The 27,286-nt window shown below is 51.2% G+C and overlaps 1 protein-coding gene across 1 annotated transcript in view; it reads left to right on the top strand.

Annotated features, from left to right (window-relative positions):
- UBE2D2 (ubiquitin conjugating enzyme E2 D2) overlaps positions 1 to 9,614 on the top strand; it is a 29,661-nt gene extending 20,047 nt beyond the window's left edge. Inside the window, exons 6-7 of the mRNA XM_084295151.1 lie at positions 6,068 to 6,161; positions 7,981 to 9,614. Coding sequence (XP_084151277.1) covers positions 6,068 to 6,161; positions 7,981 to 8,026 — 140 coding nt within the window. The 3' untranslated portion in view covers positions 8,027 to 9,614. The remainder of the gene's footprint in view (positions 1 to 6,067; positions 6,162 to 7,980) is intronic.
- The last annotated feature ends 17,672 nt before the right edge of the window (positions 9,615 to 27,286 follow it).

The following is a 27,286-nucleotide window of genomic DNA, read 5'->3' on the forward strand; positions in this document are numbered from 1 at the left end:
TAATTGTCATCACTTTCCCCGTACTTTAACAAACTTTGGTGCAGATTTGCTTACTTAGTTCCTTAGAAATGGACCTTCCTTTAGTGGGAGAAGGCTGGCTTGGTCTGTTGAGGCCTTGTGCCCTATGCAGGAGGTGACTGCAGGAATAACTTCCCTTTTGAAAAGGCAGCTGGTCTGTTCTCAATCCAGTGATTTGTGTGTTCTTTGCTTTTAACATAGGAGTGAATCTTAACGGGTGTTCGTGGAGAGAGCTAAGGCTATCACTGTTCAGTTTCTGATCTAAGCAGTGTTGGTGCCCAAGAAACATCTTACTCCTAGATAACTTTAGGTTGACTTGGCTTTGTAGAGCAGTAATAGCACCAAACAGCTGTTGAATCAGAACACCAGTAAAGAAGCTTCTTTCAGGTAGCTCATTACCTTGGAGTCGGTACTTGCTTTTTAATCTCCTTTCTGTGATTCAGCTGGAGATTCCATTGCTCCTCACTTGCTGCTTCTCCATAAATGGTCTGTGGATATGTGCTTTCTGTAGCAAGTTTTATTTGTAATTCCAGTTAGCTTTTAGCTTAAGTAGTAGTAGTATAGAGGCTAGTACCCTATATTAAGGGAACAGCTGGAAGTAATGGTTATGAGACCTATTCTGGCTTGCTCAAAATGAATGCTTTGAATTCTGACTTTGGAAGATGACTTCTGTGCTGACACAGCGAAGATAATCATCAGCTGTTCTCAGTGATCTTTGGGAAGCCTGTGTCTTACAGGTCAGGTTTCGGGCTTCTGCATCAAAAGCATCTACACTTCCTGATTAACCAGGATCACTGTCTCAGTACAGAACAGTAGGACAGAGCTGGTACTAGCCTTTTTCTAGTGCTGTGTCTAGAGAAACCAGAAGGTGTGGCTTTAGAGTCTCATGTTGTGCTCTAACAAGGCTTAAATAGAGGCCTTCGGTGGTGACTTTACTGTTTTAGACCTGGCCATTGTCTCGAACGTTAACACGATGTGTGCAAAGGGTTGTACAGCTGCTTCTGATTCCTGACAACCACTGTCAGCAGCTGCTGTGTGCCCATGCAGAGGTGTGTCATAACTGCATGATGCTCTTGATTATAAAAGTCATCCATGCCATCAACAGAAGTCAGCTTTGTATAAACTAATGGGTACCTCTGACTTCCCTCTCCTCCTGAGGCTCTGGGAAAGACATCTTTCTGGCTGTGTAGCTACTCCCTCCAGCTGGAGCTGAGGGCCCATGGCTTGTAAAGGAGTCTGTCTACCTCTGTATTGTAGGAGCTCGATGTGTCTCTCAGAGTTGTGTGGGCCAGCAGCGTGTTCCAGTGGGCAGATGGTGGTTTTGTTTTCCATATTGCTCATTTGGCGAGTGCTGGAAGGATCTGTGGAGAGCCTGCGTGATGAATTCTGTCCTGACTAATGACTGAGCTGCTTCATGGCAGAAGAAGCGTAACCATGGAGTTTACATATGGGATTTGCATCTACCTGCAATTTCCATCTGAGGTTTGGCAGAGCAGGAAAGATAAAGTACTTAATGCAGACTGTTGTTGGTGATGCAAGAGCTCACTGCAGAAGCCTCCTGAGAAGATGAGGTGAATCTCCCAGCAGTAACCTGTAGCTGGGCTTGCTGACAAGCTGCAAGTGGCAGGATTCTCTGCACATTGAAGCTGCCTTGAGAGACTACCCCTGAATTTTGGAGCATTTTATACACTTTAGGGGAAGTCTTGCAGTGGAAACTTGGAATAGCATTGTGCAACATGATGTTGGTAGACCTCAGTTGGCCTCAAAGAGTGTTGAGTAAACAGTTGGCTTGAGATAATAAATTTTTATCAATGCTCTAGGTATAAGGAAGCTAAGACCATTAACATTTTATGTTAACAGTCTTTCTCCTTGATTAGTTCTGTTCTTCCCCTTCCTTATTTAGTTGTTGTGGAGTACTTGCTCCATGCTAGTTCATAGCAGTAAGAATCCCTCTGAAGGATAAGCTGTTTTCTGTTGTCTGCAGTGCATAGGTGGGAGATGATAAATCCTGTATTATTCAGGGGGTTCAAAACCCTTAACTGTCTTGTGTAGTTCTTCAACTTAATTCTGTTGTCACAAGACTTGTTTTTGTGAACATGTACTGTCTTGTGCTAATCTTGATGTTTACCAGTCAAATGACTACATAAACATCAAGACTTTACTACAAAATTAATTGCAATAATACTCAGCTGCACTGCAGAAGGTCTGCTGATTCTGTTGTGGTGTTATCTTAATTACTGTAATGCATCAAAGAACTTGTATATATACATAGCTGAAGCTCTAAGGGCTAAGGATTATTTTCCTCTTCCCACTTGCGCTTGGGTCCTTAAATTTTGTGCAAAGGTATTTTTTTAGGGGTGTTAGTGGTGGTCTAGAGGCCACTTAACATTGATTGGTCTAAAGCATGTGCATTTGTGCCATGTTCTGATGGAAAACCTCAGAAAACTCTGAATGATTTTGTACAAATAGCTGGGTTCAGCAGGCTCTTAAAATTAAACCACTTTAATTCCAGTTAAAAAAACTTCTGCTTGCTGAAGCTATACAGATCAAAGACTTGAAGTTGCAAGAAGCCAGGGCAAGCATAATGGACAATAGTTTTTAAGTCTTCATTAATCAAAAGACAGCTGAATATGGCAGTGCAACTTGAAACTAAACGATCTAGACTATTTATTAAAGTTTTGGATTGAAACTTCGTATAATACAAATGAACTACTGCAGAATGAAATCCAGGAATTATTTTTGAAGTTAGTAAATTGCCAGAACTCACTGAAAGCACTTAGGTAGTGATTGAGCCCTAATAAAGGGCAACCTCCTCTAGTAAAGGGTATTAATGTTGTTTTTAATGGCCAGCAAGTAACTCATGCCAACAGTTCATAAGCAGAGAACTAAAGCTCCTAGACTTGGGACATTGATGAACTCTCCCTTTGCTTTCAGGAAAGGAAATGCCGTTGAAGGCAGACTTGAGTCTTACCAAACAAAACTGCCTTAATGTGCAGCCCTGGGGGGATTGCTGTAGGTCTGAAGGTCACAAAGCAACACCCTGGTTTTCCCATGCTGACCAACAGCTGAACACCACCTTTGTGGCCTGGTGTAAGAGCAAGGTTGATGTGAGGTGTGGGTGAGGAGCTCCCACTCAGTACCATGGGTGTCGAGTGGGGGAGCATTAGGGTGGCTGGGGAAGGCAGGCAGAGTGGGCTGACCTGGCTTGTAGCTGGGCTCTGCTGGTGAGGGGTGAGCCATCGTGTTCAAAAAAAGTGCTTGGCAATTAAAGGACTGGTAAAAGAAGACCTGATATGATATCTTAAGTTAGAAGGGACATGTAAGGAATGGAGCCCAACTACTGGCTCTACACAAGACTATCTGAAAATGAAACCGTATTTCTGAGAGTGTTGTCCAGGTGCTTCTTGTGCTCTGGCAGGCTTGGTGCTGTGACCAGTGCCACGGGGAGCTTGTTCCAGTGAGCCCTGCCTAGGGGAGCAGGTAGAGTACTTGACCAGGAAACTGTGACTGGTTTTCCTCCTGCTTCTGTTAAAGGGAGGGGACAGGTGTTAGCTTTTTTTACTCATCCTACCACCTGAAGAAGCTTCAGTGACCAGTGGATTATCAGTGGAGTCTGACAAGTACAAAGAAATGGGCCACAGGAAAAGAGCTGGAGAAACTGCCATGTTCAAGCTACACTGACCAGCAGCAGGTGGGTGTAAGGTGGTAGAGATCACTGTTTCTTAACACTAGTGTGAGTCTTGCCCAGTATTCTTGGGGGAAAAACAAAACTGAAACTGGTGGAAAACACTACAGGTAATAAACCTGCTGTGTATGTTACAGCATTGTCTGCCTTACCCTTCGGCCTTTGTTAAAGGAGAGCAAGCAGTTCAGGACTAGTGGTTTCTACACGCCTCCACCATGCAACTAAAATCTTTATGCTATGATGCTGTGTTCAGTGAGGTATTTGAATTAATGGTCTGAGTGGCAATTGATTGTAGGGAATAAATCCTCTCCACAATGTTTTATTACAAGAGGACAGTAGAAAATCACAAGTGCAGAATGAAACTGGAAACAGTTAATTTAAAACTTAAATTCCAGTTGTTCCATGAGCAGTTGGTTTATGGAACTTGCTGCTGAAAGAGGTGGCTCACATCAAAGTATTTGAGACCTGAAAGGAGTGTATCCTTTAAAGAAAGCCATTTGTAGATGCAGATTTGTGTCTCTAGATGGCACTTCTGATGGTGAGCTGTTGAGCTGTTTTCAGAAGTATTACATCTTAAGTGTTAAAGCTGCCATTTGTTCTAAGGTTACTTTCAGTAGAAACTGTGTGCATGGTCCAAATGCTGTCAGGGTGCTAAGGCAACCAGTTGAGAGGATTGAGTACTTCCATGTTATTGAGTTAAATATCTAAGACTGACTAATTAGTGTGTCAAAGCTGTTCTTATAATTTGACAGTCATCTTGGTTCTTAATATCACATGTAATGTACAATATCACCTATAAGAATAAGTTGCTTGTCTAGTTGGAGATGGTCAACTGTTTCCAGTTTATGGTGCTATTCTGACTCAAAACGGAGCAAGATGCTGGAGGAAGACGTAGTTTTTTACTCTAGACCAGGAAATATGTTTACTTAAATTGAGAACAGAGCTTATTAATGTCTTCTGGAAGCTTTTAACTTGAAATTCATGATTTTCTAGTGAAGGCTTAGAGAAACATGCAGAAAAACTGACCTGGGTGTTCTTAGCACTGAGTAGCTGGACCAGCTAAGACCTAGCTTTCACTCTTGTCGCAGTTCGAGAATCTTCCCCAGTTTACACAAATCAGACCTGTTCTCCCCTTTCTCTGGCTACGTCTAGCCAGTCTTTGTTTTGTGGCCTCTCTTCTGAGCTATCTCTATTTTAAAAAGTGAGTTGTAGAATGCATGCTGTTCTTTCTTTCACTTCTCAGCTGGTATTTCAGCACCCTGGTTCTGTCTCCTCTGTTCCATGTCACGGTAGCAACTGACGGAAGCTCTAACAGATTGGTGTTCAGTGCCTTCAAACCTAAAGCTGCTGTCATTTCCAACTTGCTTGGAGGATGTCTTGTGACGACTCTGCTGTTATTGATGAAGGGACATACGGAGTGGCATTGTTTGTAGCACTTTCAGCCAGTTCTAATCAAGGGAATGTTTGGCGTTTCTTAGAGGGCAAGAAGTTCTTGACGTTCTTCATGTAGCATTGTCCCAAAATGTTTTGCTTGTAACTTACTGCCTTCTCATCTCTTCAGCTTTGTTGTGAATGTGGGAACGTGCACATGCTATCTGTAGGTTTGCAGACAGTCTCCTGACTCCTTATATGGATGAAGGTTGATGCTACACTAAGCAGCATCGTATGGGCGGGATGTGGCTGCTGGAGTATATACAATAGATATTTATAGTGAAACTTGAAAGTTCAGGGCTTTGTGGTTGGCCTGAATGCAGTAAGCAGTGCTTTCTTGATTCGTGTTGAATACTACTCTTGAATAAATTTTATTTCAACTTACATTATGCTGAGGAAATAATTGGATAAAGTCTTCTAATTCTCAGCAAGACCAGCATTATTTTAAACATCCAGTAAGGGTTTGTGAGCAGCTCGTACTTCCTTCATCTCAGCTGGGTCTCTGCCTTTTGACTTCTGGTTAGTGCTTCTGTAAGTCATCCACAATAAGGTCACTTTTTTAAGGCAAAAACTGAGTTTCAAGTGTAGTAACAGGTTTATGTTCTGAGAGGCGTTCAGGTACTGTTTCAAATAGAATACTTCTGCCTTGTGATTGTAAGGCTGTAACCAGGTACTCTTCCCTAGAAAGTTCCTGGGTGTGGTGGTAATATCAAAAAAAAAAAAAAAAAAAAAAGCTTGTGGTCATGCACAGTTCATTAGTTAAACCAGTTTTCTTCAGATTGTCTTGACTGAAGTATGTGGGATTACTGCTGCTTAGCATTTTTAAAAATGATGCTAATTCTAATGTCTAGAGGGGGGTAGCAAGTAGGCTGGCTGAATTCTACAGGTGTCTTCAGTACTCTAATGCAGTATTTCTTTTTTTTTTCTCCCTAGTACTTTTGTCCATCTGTTCTCTGTTGTGTGATCCCAATCCAGATGATCCTTTAGTGCCTGAGATTGCACGGATCTACAAAACAGATAGAGAAAAGTAAGTATGGAAGCCAAAAATGTAACATAAGCGGAATCCATGCTTAATTAGTAAAGGGGAACTGAAAAGACCTGTTTCTTGGAAAAGTGTGAAGTGTTCTGCTGTTCTCACTCAGTATCTGTGGTAGTCTGAGACTTTCCTGGGTTGTGTAATACAGCCATCTTCACAGCTTTTCTTTGCTGTAGGAAAAAGACACACTTGCCAGTGGAAGTGAAGTAAGCAGAGGCCTTGTGCTTCTATTGGTTTGTTGTTCCATTTTCATTCTAGACAATAGCTTTTCATTAGTGTTGTAGCTGTTAATTACAGGTTTGCTTAATTTAATGAAAATGTGAACAAAGCAAATGTTTCATATGAAACCAAGCTGAATGTGAACAGATTTTAATAGCCTTCACTGTGTGCTTTAATCTTAAATAGCCAGCAGAGGGAGAACAAGTTACTTCAGCACAGGAATGTTTCAATGCTATCACTTGGTGATGGAGTCATGCGAGCAAGGCAATAACAAAAAAATGTTCATCTTAATTTGACTCAAGGAAAGAACAAGTGGTGTAGAGGTGGGGTGAGAGGACTCGGGCTCTTTCTGAAGAAAAGTTAAGATACTGAGAGAACTTTAGTAATGAGAAGACCTGAATTGATTTGTTTAAAAGCAATAGCTTAATTGTGTAAAGTTTCTTATACGTTGCTGTTCCATCTTACCAGTGGTGTTAACTTCTGAAGCTATATTGTCATCTAATGAGAACAAGATAGGAAGGGAAAGTGATCCATCAACTTGCATGTTTGAGGAAGTGTTAGGAAGTCCATGGATCATTTCTAATCAGAGTTGCAAGATTAACAGAACATACTTCCAGCCACAGCTAAGTGACTGACTACACTTGCATACTTACTGTATGTAGGGCACTTCTGCAAGATTAAGAAACTTTTGTGCTTAAACATAACTGGCCTTGCCCTTTAATAGTCCCAGAAAAGTAAAATAATAGTTGCTTTCCCATGTTCATGAGTGCTTTATCTAATTTCTTAAGCTAAAGAATCTTGTCTACAGACTAAATTCCATTACAAAATCTTAGTCAATATAAATAACTAGAAAACTTCTTGTTATGTGCTTTCTGCAAACTGTAGAACAAGAACAGCTTGAATTCTGTTGTGAGAAATGCAGCTGTTACCAGTATTGTAAATGACAATGACTGCTTTGTGACATAACTAACCTGAGCTTCCTCTAGATAGGTCACTGGCTATAAAGGGTAGTTTAGTTCAAAAGCTACAGGTGGCTGGGAAGAAGGAGCATATTGTACCTTTAGAATAAAAAACTTCTGGTGGACAAGTCTTTGTGTCCTGATAGTCATCAGAATATCTAAATTCAGTGCGTAGCATGGAACAAGCCTGTCAGGGTTTGGGAGCCTAGTAAATACTGAGTACTAGGCTTAATTTCGTAAGGGAAGAATGATGTGGGAGGGAAACACCCTTTTTTATGGAATGCAGATTTTTAATTTTGGCAATAGTAATTTCCCTGGGGATATAATGCTTGGGGGCTGTGAGAGGAGTAGGTAAAAACTTATAGAAAGTACTTCTCAAACGTGCTCTAGTTCTGTTTTGTGGCTTGAATCAGAAAAGCCTTGTATACCTCTTGTAAATGTGGCAAGCTTCTTATCCATGAAGTACTGTGTTTTTTTCCCCATTTGCCTAATACTTTGGTTTGCTTTGTAATTTTACAAATTAATGATACTACTGCAGAGAGTGCAATTTCATGTCGTGTGTAGACTAGACTGCTGGAGTTGAAGTACTGTTCAGATGTTATGTTAAGTAAATCCTCTTTTTATACATACAGGTACAACAGAATAGCTCGGGAATGGACTCAGAAGTATGCGATGTAATTAAAGAAATTATTGGATAACCTCTACAAATAAAGATAGGGGAACTCTGAAAGAGAAAGTCCTTTTGATTTCCATTTGACTGCTTTCTATGAGCCCACGCCTCATCTTCCCCTGTGCACATGTTTACCTGATACAGCAGTGCTGCGTGTTGTACATACTTGGAACAACAAAATAGAAATACTGTATTTCCCCGTACCAACATTGACTCCTAGCAGAGAAGTGTGTGTGTGAAAAGCTAGTTCTTCAGTCATAACTTTGTGAGCCTAAAAGCATTCCTTGTTGGTTTAAATTGGGTAATAAAATGTGAATGGGAGACTTATGGTGGATTTCATATTTCTAGGGACAGTGTTGCTGATCCATGAAGGATTTTAAGTGGAATCCTTTTAAACTCATAACAGTTATGAAAGGCCAGGTGAAGAACTTGAAGCTGTTTCTGTATTCATTTTATTCTGAAGGACCGACACCTTAGGTAAATGTTATGACCAATGAGAGAAACTGTACCCACATCCTGTGTTCAAGGTCTAAGTTTAACCGGTCAACATTTAAATGGATTGGAGCTATTAGTGCATCAAGTGATGTTGATTTGTTTCAACTCTCTCCCCTCCTTCATACTCTTTTTGGTTTTTATGTGGTTTCTCAGTTAATACATAGCTAATAGCTCTTATTTTTCTTAAGTTTTTTAACTGCTTAGGTCTTTCTGGATGTAAGGGTAAAAAATCCATTTGACAGAAAACTTGTGTATATTTAAAGACCCAACTGCTCCCCTGGAGCTTGTACGTTCAAGAATGATTAATCTGTGTAATAAACTGATTACTACAGTCATTACATATAACTTTGTGTGAATAGGCTTTTAATTATTAAGAGCAGTTTGTTACAGGCTAAAACTAATGGTGGATTTCTCTAGAACTTTTGCATTCACAAATGGTTGCATTTGAAAATCATGAAGTGGTTTGGTTTGCATCACACAAGGCTATGCACCTGAACAAGACAACCATAAGCTTAAGCACTTACATGAAATCAGGATGTGTAGTGTGCCAGGAACTTGACTGTTAAAACCAAATAAGCAGTTTACTAAATGAATGACATTTTACAAAGCCTAATGGTATTATTCCCACTTGCATGGGACCTAACACAATGCATATGTACTGTAGGTAAGTGAAACCTTATGTAACTAAAATAATGGATGTAAAAGGGTATTAAAAACAAACTACCAAACACATCAGCACAAACTTTCATAAAATGTAGCTTTTACATAATTACTTTGCACTAAACATTTGCAAATGTTCATACACTTTTAAATTGTACTTGTATGTGTCTTTTTTGAACAAAGTCTTCACTTGAATCTAGTGAAAAATGTAGTTTGAAATTTTTCTTTGTATACAAAGTGTATTTGCCAGCATCATTCGTGTGAAATAGGTGAGTCTGCAAGTTTCTCCTCTTAGTACAATTGTAAACAAAGCCATCAACTATAAAGGAGAGGCTGTGGCCTCCAGCTTTCCAGCCACAGGGGTGTGTCCCATCCATTTTCAAATGCATCTTTACACTCTTGCACAAATGAGGAATAAATGTCCACTGCCTTTGGTCTAAATCTGTTCTACTTGTCTCATCTCTCAATGTCCTTGTGTGCAACTCTAGCTGTAAATGTGAGCAGTGTTATCGGAGTCCTCTGTACAGCAAGCTGTAGGTGAAACTTAAATACATGTGTGTCTCCAGCTGGCTTGAAGACTACTGCGTTAGCCATGTGATGAAATTACTGCCTTTGAACTGTTGTTGGGGGGACAGGGCAGTGCCTTCTAGTGGAGGCAGCTACAAAGCAATAGAGCAGAGCTTTGCTCAGAAGAATGAGGAGCACAGAGCTGTGGTTCCCGGCCAGGTGACAGAGCTACAGGCAAGGGGGAGAGAAATGGTGCGCAAGGATAAGTAAGAACTGGCTGCTCTCGATGCCCCTATGTTAATGCCACAAGGCCTCCTCTGCTTTAAAAAGCAGTGAGTGGCCTATTGCTCAAATGTGGCCCTGGGTAAAAACGTGTTGCATTGTCAAAACTAGAATGCGAGCCAGTGGCTGCACACCTGCCTGAAGTATCTTGGTTTTGTTTGTCTTCGACTGTCTGGCCTTACCTTTTACTAAACTTCTAACATGCAAGCTAATGCTCCTGTTAGACCCTTCGTGACAGAGGGAGAGAGCGTGCTCCACCTTTGGTGGAACCATCCTCATGTTCTTGTAGTAAGTACATGGCAAACCCTCCCCCCTGCTTGGAGAAGATGAGGAGAGCGGTGTAGAGTTACTGCAAACCTTGCAATGGGCAAGACTTGGGATTTCACTCAGCTGCTTTGCTAGTGAGCCACCCAAGAATGACTTCTTGTGACAGATTTGTCTGGTTTTTGACTCCAGCAATTACTGGAAGAGGCCAACAGGCATGTACAGAAGAGCTGTAAGTGGGAGAGAAAGAAGGGAGAAAGAAGTAACAAGTGTAGAAATCACAGATGATGGTTTTGCTTCCTGTGATGGGGCGGATGTCACATATGCTAGGTGGCAAGGATTTAACACAGCCATGTAGGAATTGAAGCAGTTGAGTCCTGGATGTTGAAACAGCCTTAGCTTAGATGCAACACCTCTGCCTGTGTTAAGGTGGTGGCCTCATTTGAAACGAATTCTTCAGGTGGTTCAGAACTCCGCACCGATAGCACGATGGAAGTCATGGTTTAGTAAAGGCCAGCCGAAATAAGCAATGCTTCTTACGGATGGAGTCCCCCATGGGCTGGCCGTTTGTACTGTGAAGTGGAGGAGGAAGCCTTTCTTCCAGGATTTAGCTAAAAACCTGGTCTAGTTTATAGCCTTTTGGGACTAGAAACTTGCTCTTTTGAAATTCTGTGTGGTCTAACGTAGTGAAGCAGGACAAGAAGCCATGGGCCCTGGTTGTTGCCTTTCTAGAAACTCTGATCTCGTCGCATGATTAATTTCAGTCCCTGTCCAATTTTTTACTTGATTTAGTATTTTAAGTTAACTGCTTTGTTTTGCATGGCTTTTTTTTTTTTTTTTTTTTTTTTTGCACTGGAACTTCCATGGTGTAGATTGTACATACATGCTTGTTCAGCTTCCTTATTTTTTTCTTGTCATGTGCTAAGCAAGTCTGTTTTATTTATTAAAAAAAAATGGTGTTGGATTGCTTAGTTTCCTCTAACTCTGGCAGTGCTGTAAAGCTGAACCTCTGTGACTGGACATTGCTTATGTTCATCAGTACCCATCCCCTGCAAGAGTACACCAGAGGCCAGATGACTCCAAGTGCAGCGAGCCGTGCTGCATTATAACACACACAACCTCTATCTTCTAGCACCGTTGCTTCCTTGAAGCAGCTGGCATTATTTGGCAGTACACACACCTCCTTGTAACGTGTGCTGTCGGTAACTTTGCAGGGGCTGTTTGTGTCCATGTATGGTACTTGCCTACAAAATAACTTAATCCCATGTATTTCAGAAACTTCTCTAGCTCAGTGCTAAGTGCCCACTATTCAATATGCAGGAATCGCCAGTTAGCTTAAGCAGGTAATGGGTGCTGGACTCTAAGCCAAGGCAACACTGACCTACTGACCAAGGTGGCACTTGCTGTAGGCACTGCTTGAGGCCTGAGGATTTGGTATCTGCAAATTGTCCGTGGGTAGGATGTGCTGTTGAATTTCTTGAGCAGCCTTTTGTCAGTGCAAGCACGAAGTTTTGCAGTGAGGTTGCTTTCCTATACAAGTGCTTACTGAAGTGTCTGCGGTTTGTTTTTTTCTGTTCTGCCTGGACACATCAAATGCTATCAGAAAGTGGAATGAGGATGCAGTCCTGTGTCCCTAGCAGGCTCAGTAATGTGGCCTGTCCCCTGCCACTGGCCACTGGAGGCTGTGGCTTTCCTAGCTCTTGGTAGCTGCAGTTACTGATGGAAACGTCTGGCTTCATTTTCTAACAATCCTCATCATCCTCTTGCTGCTTGCAGCAGTAAAAGGGCTCTAGAGCTGTTCTCCACGTTCCCTGTGCTGAAGTACAGTAGAATATCAGAAGCCTAAAGGAAAGGCAATGGGAATTGCTTTGCTCAGCTGAAGTCGGCATTCCTCGTGGGCCCTGAGCAGCTCTTGCTGGGAGAGAGAACCTGGCAGCCACGTGGGAGGTGCAGAGGACAACTGGCCTGCTCCAAGTGGTTCAAATCTGTTGATGTGTCACCTTGCTCTAAAGGACCAGAGTAACGTAACATAACGCATCTCTTGAACAGACTCAGTGCTTCGCTGCAGGATGAGGAGTGCTTTGGCTTAGGTTCCAGGCATGCTCGCTTGCCCAGGCGGAGTTTGGAAGCCTTCTGCAAGAAGAAACCCCCCTAGGGATATCAGAGGAGAAGGAAGGCCATCCTTTCCCTCACAACCAATCCTTAAAGAACCTTGGAGCAATTTTGCTCTCGTCCCTTCAGCATTAGGGAAGCCTACCTCTGTCTCCTACAACTACCTAGAAAAGTTTCCTTTTCCTTCCTCACCCATTAACTGTTGTTCCCTTCCATTCCTTGGCTCCCGTGTGTAGGCTTGTAACAAGCCTGTGATCAGAGTGGCAATCTGTAGCTGTTTTGGGGTTTGGCAGAAGCTGTTTCCTACAGGGAATACACAGGGACGAGAAGTGCTTTGAGGGTGCCTGATGGAAGATTAAAAACAGGAGGAAAGCTTGCTGTCCAGCTTTCTGGATGTGCGGAGACCAGCCCCTGCATGCGTGACAGCCATCAGAGGCGTTAGGAGTTCCTACAGCGTCACCTCGCTGCCCCTCCCCTGCCCTCCCCTGGAACGTGTGTGTGACTAGAGCTATTCTAACACTACCTGTACTGTTGTAATGTGTTGCAATTTGATCGCCATTAAATGATTCCGTTAAACTCACTGTGGCTTGATTGCTTTTTTGCTTTAACTGTGCCTTTTGCCTGTTTTTCAGCTTGCCTGCGCTCATTTTTTTTTCTTTCCTCTTGTGTTGAGTTTTTCGTTCTCCCTGACGATCCAGTTCTGCGCTGTCTCTGCTCAGCCATCTCCAGCCGCCTTCCTCTTGGCCTTCTGGCTCCTGTTGGGTCTGGTGTGCTCTCTGAAAACAGCCTGGGCAGCACTGAGGGGCCTTGGTGGTCTGCCTGCTCCTTGGCCTAGAACTGCATCACTCTCAGCAAGCCCTTTGCTGTCTCCTTCCTATAGAAGGAACAAGTCTGAGAAGTTGGCTCTGATTTAAAAGCAAGCCAGTGCTAAAGCCTGTGCCCTCGATTCGGTGGGCTCTGTTCTGTAAGGCTGGAATCAACTCTGGTACAACAGCACGAGGCAGCTGGGGCATCAGAGGGAACCAGAGCCTTCTGGCTGTTCAGGGGCTCGCACAACTGAAGTGGCTTATCCCAGTGGCTTACTGTTCTTCCTTCTATTCCAGTTGTTTTATTCTCATGTTTCCCCTTTCCTTCTGTGTGTGAGAATTTAGCCCTTACAGCTGTATAGTCAGGGCACAGCTTCCCGAGGTGAGTGGGGATCCGATGTATTTGCAATTCTTGCCCTTCCACAGCCAAATGTATTTCTGATCAATATTGTTATATGGATAAACGTCTCGCCAAGTTGTTCGTGTGGCTGTAAACATTTCTTCACCTCCAGCTATGGGGAAAAGTCAGTCCACTCCCATGAACAGAGCTGAGCTCTTGCTGATCTGTCTCCTTACAGAGAGCAGGTGCATAGGCAGTGGGTGTACTGAGCCTGCAGAGCGGGTTCAGGATGGAATTGCAAATGGTGGGGTTGAAAGATGAAGTCATGGAGCATAAGCGTGCAGCTCGGCACTTCAAATTAGCTGGGGTCTTGTGTTCGTTTGGTCGCTAACCACTAGTGGCAGTTCTCAGGCTCTGCACTGCTCACTGTAAAGGAAGTCGTGTTTATCAGCACTGGGAGTCCAGCTAGACCATATTTTTCTGAGAGTGGTCTGTGTAAGAAGGCAAGAACAGGACGAGCAGCTGTGGTGCTTTTCTACACTTGCTTCAAGAGCTTCCTGAAGAGAAGTGCAGGTTCTGTGACCTCTTGCTATCTCAAACTGATTTCTGTGTGTGTTTCCTCTCTGTCCTTAAGTTTGTGTAATCTTGAATTGTTTATCCATGTTTGTTCTTGTCAATCAAAAGTAGTTCAGTGGCACTGATGGCGATCTCAGGGCTCGGGGCAAGCAGGGCTTCTTGCAGCCAGGAACAGTCAGAGACACTTCGCTTTGACTTAAAATGGCATCACCACTTACAGCTGGTATTAAAACATCTTTTTTTAATTGCTCTTAGACTTCTGCCCTAGAAAGCTCTTTGCTGATGTATGATGCCCACAATAGAAAAGTTTTTCATTAAATATCTCTATATATTAACAGGAGATAAGAGATCGGCTTCCAAAGCCTGACTGAGGGCAGCCTGTACCCATGGTGCCTATGGACATACTGATCTCCACCTCCTTTTTGGTTTTTGGTCTTGACAGGAGTGGATTTATGCAGTCTGCAAACACTGGAGATTTTTCAGGGCTTTTTCCTTGACTTCCTTTCAGAAGACAACCTATTATTAGTATTTTAATACTGAGGCATGCAACATCCTTCATAAGCTGGTGCTGGTAGGAGGACCCAAGTGAGCAAGGGAAGCTGTCATTTGGACACGTAGACCTGTGCAGACGCAGGTTGTTGTGACAAGCTCAACGTGTTAAGCATCACACTGGTGAGAGGAATTAGGGAACAGCTACCTCCAAAAGCAAAGGTTGGAAGGCAGCGTGGGGCGGGGTAACTCGGACTGCATTGTGGGACTGGCATCCACCGCTGAGCGTCCCAAATTCCTAAACCTGGACCAGCTCACGCAGGAAGGGAAAGAGGCGAGTGCTGAGCTGGTTAGGGGTCGCTCAGCATGGGCTGCTGGGCGGTGTAAGCTCTCCAAGTTCCTCTGTCAGGCAGGACTGGTGTCCGGTGCCATGAGCTCTCGTTTCCCTCTTACCACGCATGGTCTCAGTGCAGCTGAACCAGCACAGTCCTTCTCCCCAGCGCTGGTGGTGGGGTCAGGAGATGACGCCAGCTACGGCCACAGGCAGCTCCTCGTGTGTGCACCACGGAGCTGGTGGGGCTGAGCACACTGCAGCAGAGGGAGAAGCCAACGCTGGGCTGGTCCGGAGGGCTGCAAGGTGTGGAAAAGTGCCAGTAAGGCTGTGCTAGGTGCTGGGGGGATAAATCCTGAATTACGTGGTCTGAAGGAGCAAAGGTGAGGCTGGATTTACTGTTGGAAAGGATTCCGCCTCCCTTTCCTTACATATGCACACAAAAAGCTGGTGTTTTGTGTAAATCCTCTCCTCGTTCACCTCTTGAGGCACTGTCGGTAGCTCTGATGGGGTGGTTTGATTTTGATTCCTCGTGTCTGCTATCGAGCCAGTTTTTAGCACGTTATATTAAAACTCACACAGCTTGGGAGTATGGTTTTCCTAATCTTGACCTAGAGCCTTGTGAGTGGATGCAGTGCTGCCGGTGCAGTGACTGCTGGTGGGGTCTGTTCAGCACGGTTCGGTGATTCTGCATTTGTGCAGAGGGTCACGCGCACCCCTGCCTCTGTGCTCTCTGGTCCTGCTGTGACTCACGCGGAGCATACGAATTACCCGGTGTCACCAGAGCTTCAAGGAAAAATGACTGCTGCTTGTGCCTTTGCCTTGATGCCAGCTTCAGCTGTGGCATGACTTCCTTGCGTTGACCTGGCTCCTGCACAGCTGTCTGGATGAAGAGGTGCCCTGAGGTGTCTGATCTGCCGTCCTCCTGTTAATTCTGCGCTTGGCTTCCCCGACTTGCCTTTTATTATTTTCCCTTGGCCAGCACCTTACAGGGTAGCAGCTCCGGTTTTCAGGAAAACAAAAGGAATTAAGCAGAGCAGTTGGCGAAGATGTGCCAGCACGGTGATGCAGGATTGTGTTGTGACAGCCTGCCCGTGGATGTGCTCGGACTGTTTGCTGTAACTAAGCAGGTGCAAGAGACAACTTGGCTACAGAGATAAAGCTGTGTGCATAGCCCATACGTGGCACCGTGGTCCGTGGTGAGCTGTCAGCACCATGTGCTTGCTGAGTTAGTGACTGGGAGTGACCCCGCTGATTTATCACTGCTGTATAAAGCTGCAACGTGTAAGTTTTTTTCTGTTGTAACCCTAAATACCAACATGAAGTACTCAGTGTTTCAACTTGTGATCCCTTCTTGGAAAATGCTGGTGGCAGAGCTGTAGGAACTTCCCCTGGTCCGTGCTGGACGCCTCACAGGATGGGCTTCTGCCAAGCAGCCGTTCCTGGGTTCAGTGAGGGGTAATGAACCACAAAGCACTGTGGTTGGAGATGGCATACGAAAGGTAAGCATGGACACTCCGCTGGCTCTTCCATATTAGATGCTCAAGTCAAATCTTGCCCTGGTCGGGTAACTCAACCCACCCATGAGGTGCTGGCTGCTGCGAGGGACATCACTGCGGCTCGTCTCGGCATACCAGAGACCCCTACCCTCACCAGCACCTGCCCTGGTGGTTGCGAGAGGCTGGGACCTGGGTCCTGTCCTGCCAGCAGTACCCAGAGAGGGGACCTGGGGCCTGCTGGGGGCCCTGGCCCAGAGCTGAGGGGACTTGGCCCTGACAAACACAGGATTTGGGTTTCGCCTGCTTAGCCCTGTTCCTGTTGTGATGCGGCCACGCGGTGCTGCCCTTCAGCAGCGAGCAGCGGGCACAGAACCCTCCAGGCTGCTCCTTATTTCCCCCTATTTCCCCTTATTTCCCCTTATTTCCCCCTATTTCCCCTTATTTCCCCTTATTTCTCCTTATTTCTCCTTATTTCTCCAGCTTTCCTCCTCCTCCAAGCAAGCCCTGAGCCTTCGTCACCGGGGCGGGCCTGGTCCCGGCCCTCTCCCAGGGGCACTGGGGGGGTTCCTGGCCCCCCCCGGACCCCTCCGGGCACTTGCAGCGGGGTCGCAGAGCCCGGGCTGCCCGCGGCCAGGCCCCCCCCGGCCCCGCCGCCGCCGCCTCTCGGTGGCCAGGGGGGGGCAGCAAAGGCCCAGGGAAGCGGCGCTGCCCGCGGCCCCCCCGGGCCTGAGCGGGGCTCTGCGAGGAGAGGGGGCTCGGGGAAGGCTTTCGGTGGGAGCAAACCTGCTTTGTTTTGGCTTGTTTGGCGTTGTTTTGATTTGTTTCACTTAGTTTCACTTCATTTCATTTCATTTTATTTCATTGCTTTTCTTTCTTCTTCTTCTTCTTCTTCTTTTTTTTTTTTTTTTTTTTTTTAATATCCTTTCCTCTTCTTAATATCCTTTCCTTTCCTTTCCTTTCCTTTCCTTTCCTTTCCTTTCCTTTCCTTTCCTTTCCTTTCCCTTTCCTTTCCTTTCCTTTCCTTTCCTTTCCTTTCCTTTCCTTTCCTTGTCCTTTCCTTTCCTTTCCTTTCCTTTCCTTTCCTTTCCTTTCCTTTCCTTTCCTTTCCTTTCCCCTTTTTGTTGTTCCATTTTCCCTCTTTTCTTTTTTCTTTTTAACGCATGGGTGGACGCACTCTGCAATGCTCCAGCGCCCCGAATGACCCCTGGGGTGTCTCCTTGACACGCCGACGGCTGGATGTGCTGGGAGGAATGCAGCCACTCCTGGGGGAAAGAGCAGGAAACCCTCAGGGACAGCAGGAGGGGTTGCTGTGGGGTGTCCCCAGGGACAGGGGACATAGGGACATTGCCACACTCCCCCTGCAGAGCCAGCACCAGCACGGGGGTCCCTGCCCCCCCCAGCTCCCCAGGGCAGCCAGCGGTGCCGGCTGTCCCGCGGCCCCACGCCGCCCATCTGCCGGGCCCGCTGCTGGCAGGAGGCCCCAAGGCCCCGCAGCCGGGGCCTGCCATGGCCCTCGTGCCTCCGCCGAGCAGCTGCCGGCCCCGTGGGGCTGGCAGGGACAAACCCGGCCCTGCCCGTGCTGCGGGGCCAGCGTCCTCCCCACGGGGCCAGGCCGTGCCCCACTCCTGCCCCGCAGCGCCCGCTCCCCCCCCCCCGGGGCCTGGCTTGCGCCGTGTCCTGCCATCTTGCGCCCGTGAATAATTCACCGCCTCCGTCCCCCGTTGTTTCCTCGCAGGTATTTATAGCCCGCGCTCCTGTCTCCTTGGAGGCGGCGTGCTTCAAGGCGGTGTAAATTTAGCTCCCGCCGTCTCTCACGTGTCGCGCCCTCCAGCCCTTGCGGGTGCCCTTCCGCGCGGCTCCTGCCCGGCGGGCGCCTCCACAGCCACGCGGGCACCCCTGGCCCGCAGCATCGCCGCCTGCCCTCTCCCCCCCGGGTGCAGCCCCCACGTCCCGGGGGCACGAACGGGCGGCGAGGTCGCAGCAGACCCCTTGGCCGTGGGGGCTGGTGCCTGCCCCTCGCTGCTGTTGTGCTCCCGGCCTGCCCCTCGCGGCCCTCGTGCCGCGCCGTGCCAGCCACGTCCTCCTCCTGCCGCCCGGCCCCAGACACCAGGGCAGCGCCGTCGCCTCCGGCAGCTGCACGGGGCCGCCGAGCCGCTCAGCTGCTGCGGCACGGGGGCTGCTTTGAAATTCCTGGGCTGCCATCTGTGCTATGCAAATCCCCCAATCTGACGGCTGCGTGTGGACCCGCTTCCGGACTCGGCGGCAGGAGCTGTTATTATCTCGCTCCTCCTCCCTTCCAGCACCCAGCGGCGGATTCAGAGCAGCGGGGACATCGCCAGTTCTCATGCAAAGAAGCCAAAAATCCTCTGCAAAAAAAAGCTCTTTGCTCTGCCCCAGCTGGGCCGTGGAGTTGAGAGCACAGTGGGTGGGATGTGGGGCCAGCGGTCACCTCGAGTCACCGGTGGGTCTGTCGGGAGGACGGGGCTGGTGGCACCCCGTGGGTGTCCGTGCCCCACTGGGAGGGAGCTGGGGGCAAGGCTGGGGCCGGCAGCAGCGGGTTCGCCCATCACATCCCCAGCCAGGCAGGGGGTGGCCGTGGGGCTGTGCCCGTGCAGCACCCACGCATCCACTCCTCACCCCAGGGAGCCTGGGAGTCCCCAGCCTGGGGGTAGCGTGACACACAGCACAAACCGTGTCCAAACAGCAAAACCAAGGCTGCACCCTGCTTTCCCGTATGGAGTTGGTGTGCAAACCCCCCTGAGCAGCTCCTGCCTCAGTTCTCCACCGGTCCAGCACCGCGGGGCAGCGCTGGAGGGCGTGGGGATGGCAGCTCCGTGTCCCCACGGGTCACCTTGCCCCTGGCCAGCTGTGGGTAGGGGTGGATGGAGCGGTGCGTGCTCTTTAAATGCTAATCTGGTGGAAAAGCAGCAATTCCCCACCCTGCGCTGAAGCTGCAGCGGCTTACCGGGGTGGCGAGGGGAGGGGGCAGGTTTTGCAGCACGGAGGTAATTAGCGAGCATCCTGCTCTGCTCCCCGCTGCGCCTCCGTCCCCTGAGGACCAGCGGGCCGGGAGCACGGGCGCTGCGAGCTCCTGCTGGCTTTTGGGGCCATGGGACCTGGCGGCACAGGGCCTCGTTAATATTTTAGGAGTTCTTTGTCCGCAGGGGACAGGGAGGCTCTCTCGCAATCGCCTTTCATCTCTGGGAGGCCTCGGTGCAGGCTCCAGCCTCGCTCTTATCTGCCGCTTCCTCTTCGCTACAGCTACAACCGGCGTTTTGTGGGCTTTTTTTTTTTTTTTTTTTTTTCCTGGGCAGGGCTGGAAAAAGCCTGGCGGCTCCTGGCCAAAGGGCATCTTCCACCCACACTGGCAGCAGCTGCTGGAGCATCCCTGCGTGCTCCTGCTTGCACGCTGCTGCCCCGTAGCCACGTGCTGTGGGGCTGGCACCCATGGCCGAGGCATGGGGGGGTGCAGGGACATCCAGTGTGTGCCCATGTTTTGGGGCAGGGGGGACGTGAGGCTCCTGTGTGGGATGTGTGCGAGGACGTGGGTCACTGTCCTTGCCCCCCGGCGCTGCTGTGGTGCTCGTGACCTGTGCCGAGGTGCACACGTGGACTCTGTCCCCCACCGCTCACGCTGCTGTCCCCAGCTGCTTTGCATCTCCAGCCCCAGGCAGGAAGGTAAAGCAAACACGGTGGCACAAAGCCCTCTGCTCCTGGCCCCGTTCCCCACTGGTGAGCCCTGCCCCTGCATTGGGTGCTTGGCGCTGAACCTAAATCTGTCCTTGACCCCAAAAAAGAGCCCCAGCCCGGTGCTCACAGGCATCAGAGCCTGGCCACAGCCCCAGCTCCAGGGCAACGCCGCCAGTGCCACCGTCCCTTGGTGCTGGTCTCGTATGGCAGAGAGAGGTGGGGGCTGCTCTGGCCCTCGGGGACCCCAGCACAAACACCAGCTCTGATAGAGGCAGTGTCAGGTTTCTCCCACTGGCTCCATTGCGCCGAGCCTGGCCCCTGGATGGTTTTGCAAGGCCGTGCTGCACCCGGGGAGAAAACCAACTCTCGTGCTTGGCCATCCCTGAACGTGGGGAATGGCCCTGACCAGATGCTCCATCACTGCTGGTGGTTGGGGCAGCTGTAAGTGGCACCACACTCACTGCTGGGCACAGCTACGGGCACGGCACGAGCCTGGTGGTGGTGAGGGGAGCTGGAGGGGGATGGCCACGCACAGGCGGTGCCCCCGGTGCCTGCTCACCCCCATTTCCTGGCCGGGCACGGGGTCCCAAGGACGAGCGAGCAGCGCCTGCGCCCAGCGAGGCTGTGAGCTCACGGGTTTGATTTTCTTGAGCTTAGCTGGGCTCTGACATGCGATCCTCGCCGCAGGAAGGACGAGGCAAACGCGCCGTCCCCCGGGGCTGGCCGCCTCGACCTTGTGGGGAGGAGGTAAGAGCACATCACGGCTTTTCCGCCCTCCTGGTGTTGCTTCCAACGGCAATTTAATATCTCCCTGATAGCCCAGGCCAAGTTTCAGGCACCATTAAAGAAAAAAGAAAAAAAAAAAAAGGATCTGCTGACAAAGGCACACGGCCCCGCCGGGGCGTGCGGCCCCTGCTCGTTGCGGAGGGAAGCTCCCAGCGGAGGTGGCCGCGGTGTCCCCGGGGGGGCCCGGGTGCTGCCACCCCTCAGATTATGGGGTTCCACGGCCTCGGCATCCAGCCCAGGGCACTCGGAGCCCCCGGGCTCTGTCCCCATGCTCGTCCCCTCGGCCTCCAGCACCCAGCTCTGGGGGCTCGGGGTGGCTGCCGGCTGGGCTCCCCGGCCAGCCCCGTGCCAGCAGAGGGCCTCCCTTACCAGACAGAGCACGGCGCGGAGACGAAATTATAAAACACATTATCTATTTGGCAAAACTTTGAGCAAGGACCAGGAAATGGGCTGGAGTTCATTCTCCTTCAGAAGACTGGAGCCAGCGTGTCCCGTCCTCCCCCCCCCCCCCCCCCCCTCCAGCCTCCCCCGGCTCCTTTTTTTTTTTTCCTTTTTTTTTTTTTTTTAATGCCAGCGCTTGAGACGCATTAAAGCAGCAGGAGCGTTCATCATTAAAATGGCAATTGCGACCCAGGCAATAAATTTTAACATCATAAAAGGCGCGGGGAGGTCTCGCTCATCTGTTGCTCTTCAAAGAAAAGTGTTAGTTGCTTCCGAAAAAAATTGGGAAGAAGCAGGTGAGAGGGAGAGGGGCGGAAGCCCCGGCTGCTGGGAGGCGGGGGGGGGGGAGGCTCCGGGGCGCAGCGGCCGGGGCTGTCCGTCCATCCATCCGTCTGTCCGTCTGTCCTCCTGCGGGAGGAGGGGGGGGGCCAGGCTGTTACTTTTTACAGGTGAAGGAGAAGTGCGGCAATCTGCCGCTTTACAGCCTGGCATTTCTCCCCGCGGGTGTTGGTTTTTATTTTTATTTTTTTCTTTCTTTCTTTTTTTTTTTTTTTTTTCCTTTTTGTGTGCGCGTGTGGCGGGTTGGGGGGGGGAGATTAGGGGGGGGGGGGGGGAGGAGGGAGGGATGGATGAGCGGAGGAAAGCGCGTTTGCTGTAAACATCCCTGCTCGGTGGGGTGGATCCGTCCTCCGCCCCGCCGAGCCGGGAACAAAAGGTGATTTGAAAACGCAGCGGCGGCGGCCGAAAATCAGCCGTGGACGCCCGCTCGTTAACCGCTGCCGTGCCGGGGCCGCGGGGAGAGGGCGGAGAGGGGAAGGGGGGGGGGCCGTGGGGTGCTCACGGCAGCGGGTTGGGGGCCGTGAGCTGGCCAGAGCCGTGCCCGGTTCCCCCCCGGCCCCGCGGCGCCCGCCCGGCAGCGCCCGGCGCTCCGATAGCATCTCCCCGCGGCCGTCTGCCGCCGGAATTAGCCCTTGCGCTGGACCGTTCGCTAAATAATTCAGGAGATTTTTTTCTTTTTTTTTTTTTTTCAAGAAAGCTGTTTTCTTTTCTTTCTTTTTCCTTTTTTTTTTTTTTTTTTTTTTTTCCAGCCTGTAGTATTTTCCAAGCTGGGTTTTTAAAGTGGGGAGGGCGGGGAGGGGAGGGGAGGGGAAGGGAGGGGAGGGGGGGGCACAGACACGCTCATGCAATACCGCCATGTGTTTACAGCTAAGCTCCCGGCGTTATTTAGGGATTGTAAAACCACAGCAGAGCTCTCTCTCCCTCGCTCGCTGCAGCCAATTTTTTTTTTTTTTTTTTTTTTTCCTCCATGCGGCTTTCATTGCAGCAGCAAAGGTCAGCCCTTCTCCTTTGAACGCAGCACCCCCCCCATCCTCCCACCCCCCCTCCCGTTATCAGATGAGGAAGCCGAGGGGGGGGACCGCAGCTGAAAGGCGTGCACAGGGGTGCCGGGGTCAGCGCGGCGCAGCCAGCGCGACGGCACAGGGTGTGCTCGGGGTGGGGAGCGGAAAGAAAGGATGGAGGTGGCGGTGGTGGGAGGCTGGAGAGGGGAGAGGAGCCCCAGCGGCGCGGGGGAAGCGAGGGCCGACGGCAGAGAGCGTGTGAATAATGGGGGCAAATATAATATAGCTGATTACGTGCGGCTCTCGCGCCGAGTCCCCGAGCCTGTCTCTGGAGAGCTTTTATGCTGCGAGGACAAAAATCGCTGCCAGGGCGAGCCGAGCGAGGCTCCGCGTGCCTGAGCGCGTGGCCGTGGGGGTGGCCCCGTGGTGCTGAACTCCTGGGGGGAGTGGGAGCGGAGCCCCCCCCGTGGGGCAGCTCCCCCCGAGCCGTGCAGCGCCTGGCGGAGGCTCCTGCAGGGAGCCCTTCCCTGCTGGCCCTGTCATAGCCGAGGCACCGAGCACGCCTTCAGACTTTGCCAGCAAATGGTTTTTAATTAAAACCAGAAGACGTTCCTCCATGTCCTGGCTCTTCGGCGATGACCACCGTTTACATCCTCCGCTTTTGGTCTTCCTTTCTGCACAGCTTGAAGCGCAGAGATGAAAGTAACCCAAAAAGCCCCAGAAAAAAAAAAAAAAAAAAAAAAAAAAAGAGGCAGCCATAAAATCGCGCTGCCCAGACGTCCCCCTCTCCCTTCCCACCGGTGCTGCTGCCCCGGGGGGCTCCCACCGCCGAGCCCCTGCTCCAGGCACCGTGGGGATGTGGGCGCTGGCCCGTGGGCGCTGGGGCGAGATGCTGGCGAGTGCCACGGCCCCGCGAACACGAGCCTCGAGACGTGACCGGAGCCGAGCGGCCGGTGGCCGTTGCCTTCAGCCCTTCTAAAAATAACAGCCACGAGCACCACCAGCGCCATGCGTCTAACTGGAACCAGCTTTCGAAACTCCCAGCTGGAAGCAGGTTTCGAAGTGTATGTGAGCCTTTCTGGGAAGGAGCAATTAAAAATAGCGAACAACTGAAAGCCGAGCCTCTGCCGCAGGTCCTGCACGTGCCCAGGGTGGCAATGGAGAGCCTGGTTTGTCAGAGCAGGCGTTTCTTGCTGCTCGTCGTGGGGAGGCTTACGACGAGGGCTGGAGGGGTGCTGTGGGCTAGGGCTGCCCCTCGCTGCCTCCTGTGTGCCCACAGCACGGTGCCCATCCCGGGGGCACGGGGACATGGTGGTGAGATGGGTGGTGGTGGCGGCTCCCACGCCACAGCCCCGCCAGCAAGAGCCCACTCGGGTGGTTTATTCCAGCATTTTCCCCAGCTGGCTGCCAGCACATTTGGGCTGGAGCTGGCAGGCGGCGTGCAGAGAGCTGGGGCCACATCCAGGCTGGAGCACAGCAGGGCAAGGCCAGGCTGTTCCGGGGGGATTTGATGGAGCCACATCCTATGGGGTCAGGAAGGATAGCATGGGAAGTGCTCCAAGCATCCCGTGTGGGCTTCAGTCCGCTCCTCGTGGGTGCTCAGAGCAGAGGCAGGAGGACACGCGGTGCCCTGGCAGCAGCACCCCCAGCCCCTGCAGCCCTTGGGCAGCTCCAGGGGGCTGCTCTGTCCCCAGGCTGTGTGTCGCCTGCTGGCCTCGTCCCCAGCCTGCTCGCATCTCCTCCCACAGCCCTAACAAGAGCAACTGGGGCCACCGCAGAGTCCCTGGAGCTCCCCCGATGGCGGCTCCCTTGGCACTCGTTTCCTCTCCGCTGCGCTCGCGCTGCTATGTCCTAATTCCCTAACGAAGGGCCGCGCGAGAGGAAGTCTTGCGGAAGCCCATCCTGGCAGCAGCCTTCCTGCTACCAATCAGCTCATCAGCCCCTTCACAAAATGATTTCCTAGGGGCCGGACGAGCTCCGTTTTCATGTATTTGGGCTGGCATAAAGCACAGACCTCTCCTTCCCCTCTCTACGCAATAGGTCCCCGGTTCTCCTCCCACCCGTTTTGTGCTTATCAAGGTCACAAACCAGGGTGTCCCATTCCCTCCTTTAAAGTGCTGGCACAACGCTCAGCTTTTCCTGCACCATCAGCACGTGCTGGATCCCAAGGTGCCCTGAGCGACTCAAGTGCTCCCAGCGTGCTGAGCCCCGCACCAGTGCCTGAGGTCCTGCTGGTGCCCGTGAGGATGAAGGTGTCTTGTCATCCTCCTGGGGTACCTGCTGTCCTGTGTGAGTTGGGTTTCCAAACCCAAGTGGGAATGTCCATCGCTGCTGCTTCTCCTCTTCTCACCAATGCTTGGCCCTTCCCTGGTGATGCCAGTGAACACAAATCCCTCTCCCTTTCCCATTTTGCTGTGGTCTGGAGGGGTCCTCCACCCCTTGTCACCCCTTAACCATTTTCTCTAGCACCTCCTGACTTCTCTCCCTCACAGCCTGGTAGCAACCTCCGAACACATGAGGAACGTGATGTGATGGGCTGTGCGTGGAGCCCCCCAGCCACGCAGCGAGGCCAGCCTCGGCACGCAGCCTCCCAAGGACACGGGAAGGCTGCAGTGCCGGAGCAGCCCCGGGGCTGCGCAGGAGCTGGGGAGCAGACAGATGAACTGACACGGCCAAGGCTGTGCGGTTGGTTGGGAATAGATCTGCCATCGCCTGGCGTGTGCTCAGCCCGGCTGCCTGTTATCCATCTTGCAAGCTGCCAGTTTTAACAATGGACATGCTGTCAATTCTCCATAATAAAATCCTTCCTCCACATACATATATGCACAATCAGAGGCTTTTAGTGGGGCTTTTCATTTTCTTTTTTTGCGCCAGCCGCATCCACGCAACAGCCAGCCAACGACACGGGCAACGCTGGGCAGAAAGAGCCACGCGAGCAAAGCCGGGGCGAGGCGCGTGTCTGCAGCCCTGCAGCGGGGTCCCGGCGGGGCCAGCAGTGCCTGTGAGCACACGGAGTTGGTTTGCATGTGGGTGGTGCATTTAATGCAAACCTCCCTTTGGGCTGCGGAGGTGCTCGTGGGTGTTGTGAACCTGGCGAGCGGGCAGGAGGAGGGCGAGGGCTCCCCGTGAGGATGCGGGGTGGGGGCTGAGCAGAGAGCAAGGGACCACAGGGGGCTGTGGGGTACCACAGCCAGGACACGGGGACACGGCCTCGGCTGCCCTGTTCAGTGCTGCCACCCCTGCACCCTGTGGGAGAGCAGGACAGGGTCTCACAGGCAGAGCATGCTACGGAGCCTCACCAGGATCAAGCAGGAGACTGGGAGCCCCAGCCTCTCTGGTGGCAGCCTCAGCGGGGATGTGGGGGCTGCAGAGGAGGAACAAGCCGGGGTGGGGGGCAGCTGGTGTGTAGGCCCATGCAGAGGCTGTGCAGAGGAAGGAGAGAAGGGAAAACGGCTTCTTTGGAGCTCTGGACGCTGGGGAGGCAGGAGGGAGCCTCCTGAGAGGGAGAGGCTGTGCTGGAGAGGCCAGGAGGATGGGAGGCCCGGGAGATGGGATGGGATGGGATGGGATGGGATGGGGTGGGGTGGGATGGGATGGGGTGGGGTGGGGTGGGGTGGGATGGGGTGGGGTGGGATGGGATGGGAGCCCAGCAGAAGCTGGGCTGGGGTGGGCAGCACCACGGCAAGTGGCTGGAGGGAGCTGGGGCTGGAGCTAAGCCCCACTGGTGAGCTGGGGGGAGAACCAAGGGCAGTGCCAGCACCGCTCCCAGGTAGCAGCAGGGCTCTGCCAGTAGCCCCGAACCCTGCAGAAGCTTGGCCAAACCCCTGCACCCCACAGACAGGAGCCCTTTCTCTTGGAGCCTGTCTGGGGGACTGTGTCCCCATCCCAACACTTCAGATGTTCTGGACTTGGATCTTGGTTCCTGACCAGGTGGGGCAGAGCTCCAGCACCGCGGGAGAGCTCTTCCAGACTGTTGGGTACATACTGGGGTGGTTTGTGCACAGTCCAGGCACGTTGCTGATAGCTGCTCCATGTGTCTCCCTGTCCACGCTCTCCCTCCTGATTAGCAGTTGTCTGTCTGATGGAAGGTGACAGCCCTTGGTAGACTCCTCTGCCCAAGGAGCACCTCCGTGGCAGCCTTGAGAGCAAAACCAGAAGCTCGGGGAAACCCTGGTCCCCCATCACTGTGGGATGGTGGCCAGCTGCTGGAGCTGGCCCTGCAGTAGCCCAGTGGCTTGCGTTTGCACTGAGGAGCCACCCAGTGCTTGGGACACCGACAAGTTCCCTGCACAAGCTGAATACTCAGCAACACTTTTATGTCCATACCACCAGCGCTGCCAGACTCCTTGAGCATGTCACCACCTCTGCCTTGCTTCTCAGGCTTCCCCTCTCCTCCCACCACAGGCAGGGAGCAGGAGCCTGCCAGCTCCCCCTGCACCACTTGTGCCCCCACGGGGCCCCCGCAGCCACCCCAGGAGCTGCTGCAATGCCATGGGTGCGGCCACGATGGACACGGGCAAATACTTCTTGGGGAGGCATCTCCTGGGGCAGCAGGGGCTGGGATGAGACCAAACGGTGAGCTGGGCTCAGCTGAAGCCCACGTACGGCTTCTGTGAGGTGTGGAGGAAAAAGAACCGGGTGGGAGCACCC

The sequence above is a fragment of the Netta rufina genome (genome assembly GCF_964035555.1).
Source record: "Netta rufina genome assembly, chromosome: 14".
Classification (NCBI taxonomy): domain Eukaryota; kingdom Metazoa; phylum Chordata; class Aves; order Anseriformes; family Anatidae; genus Netta; species Netta rufina.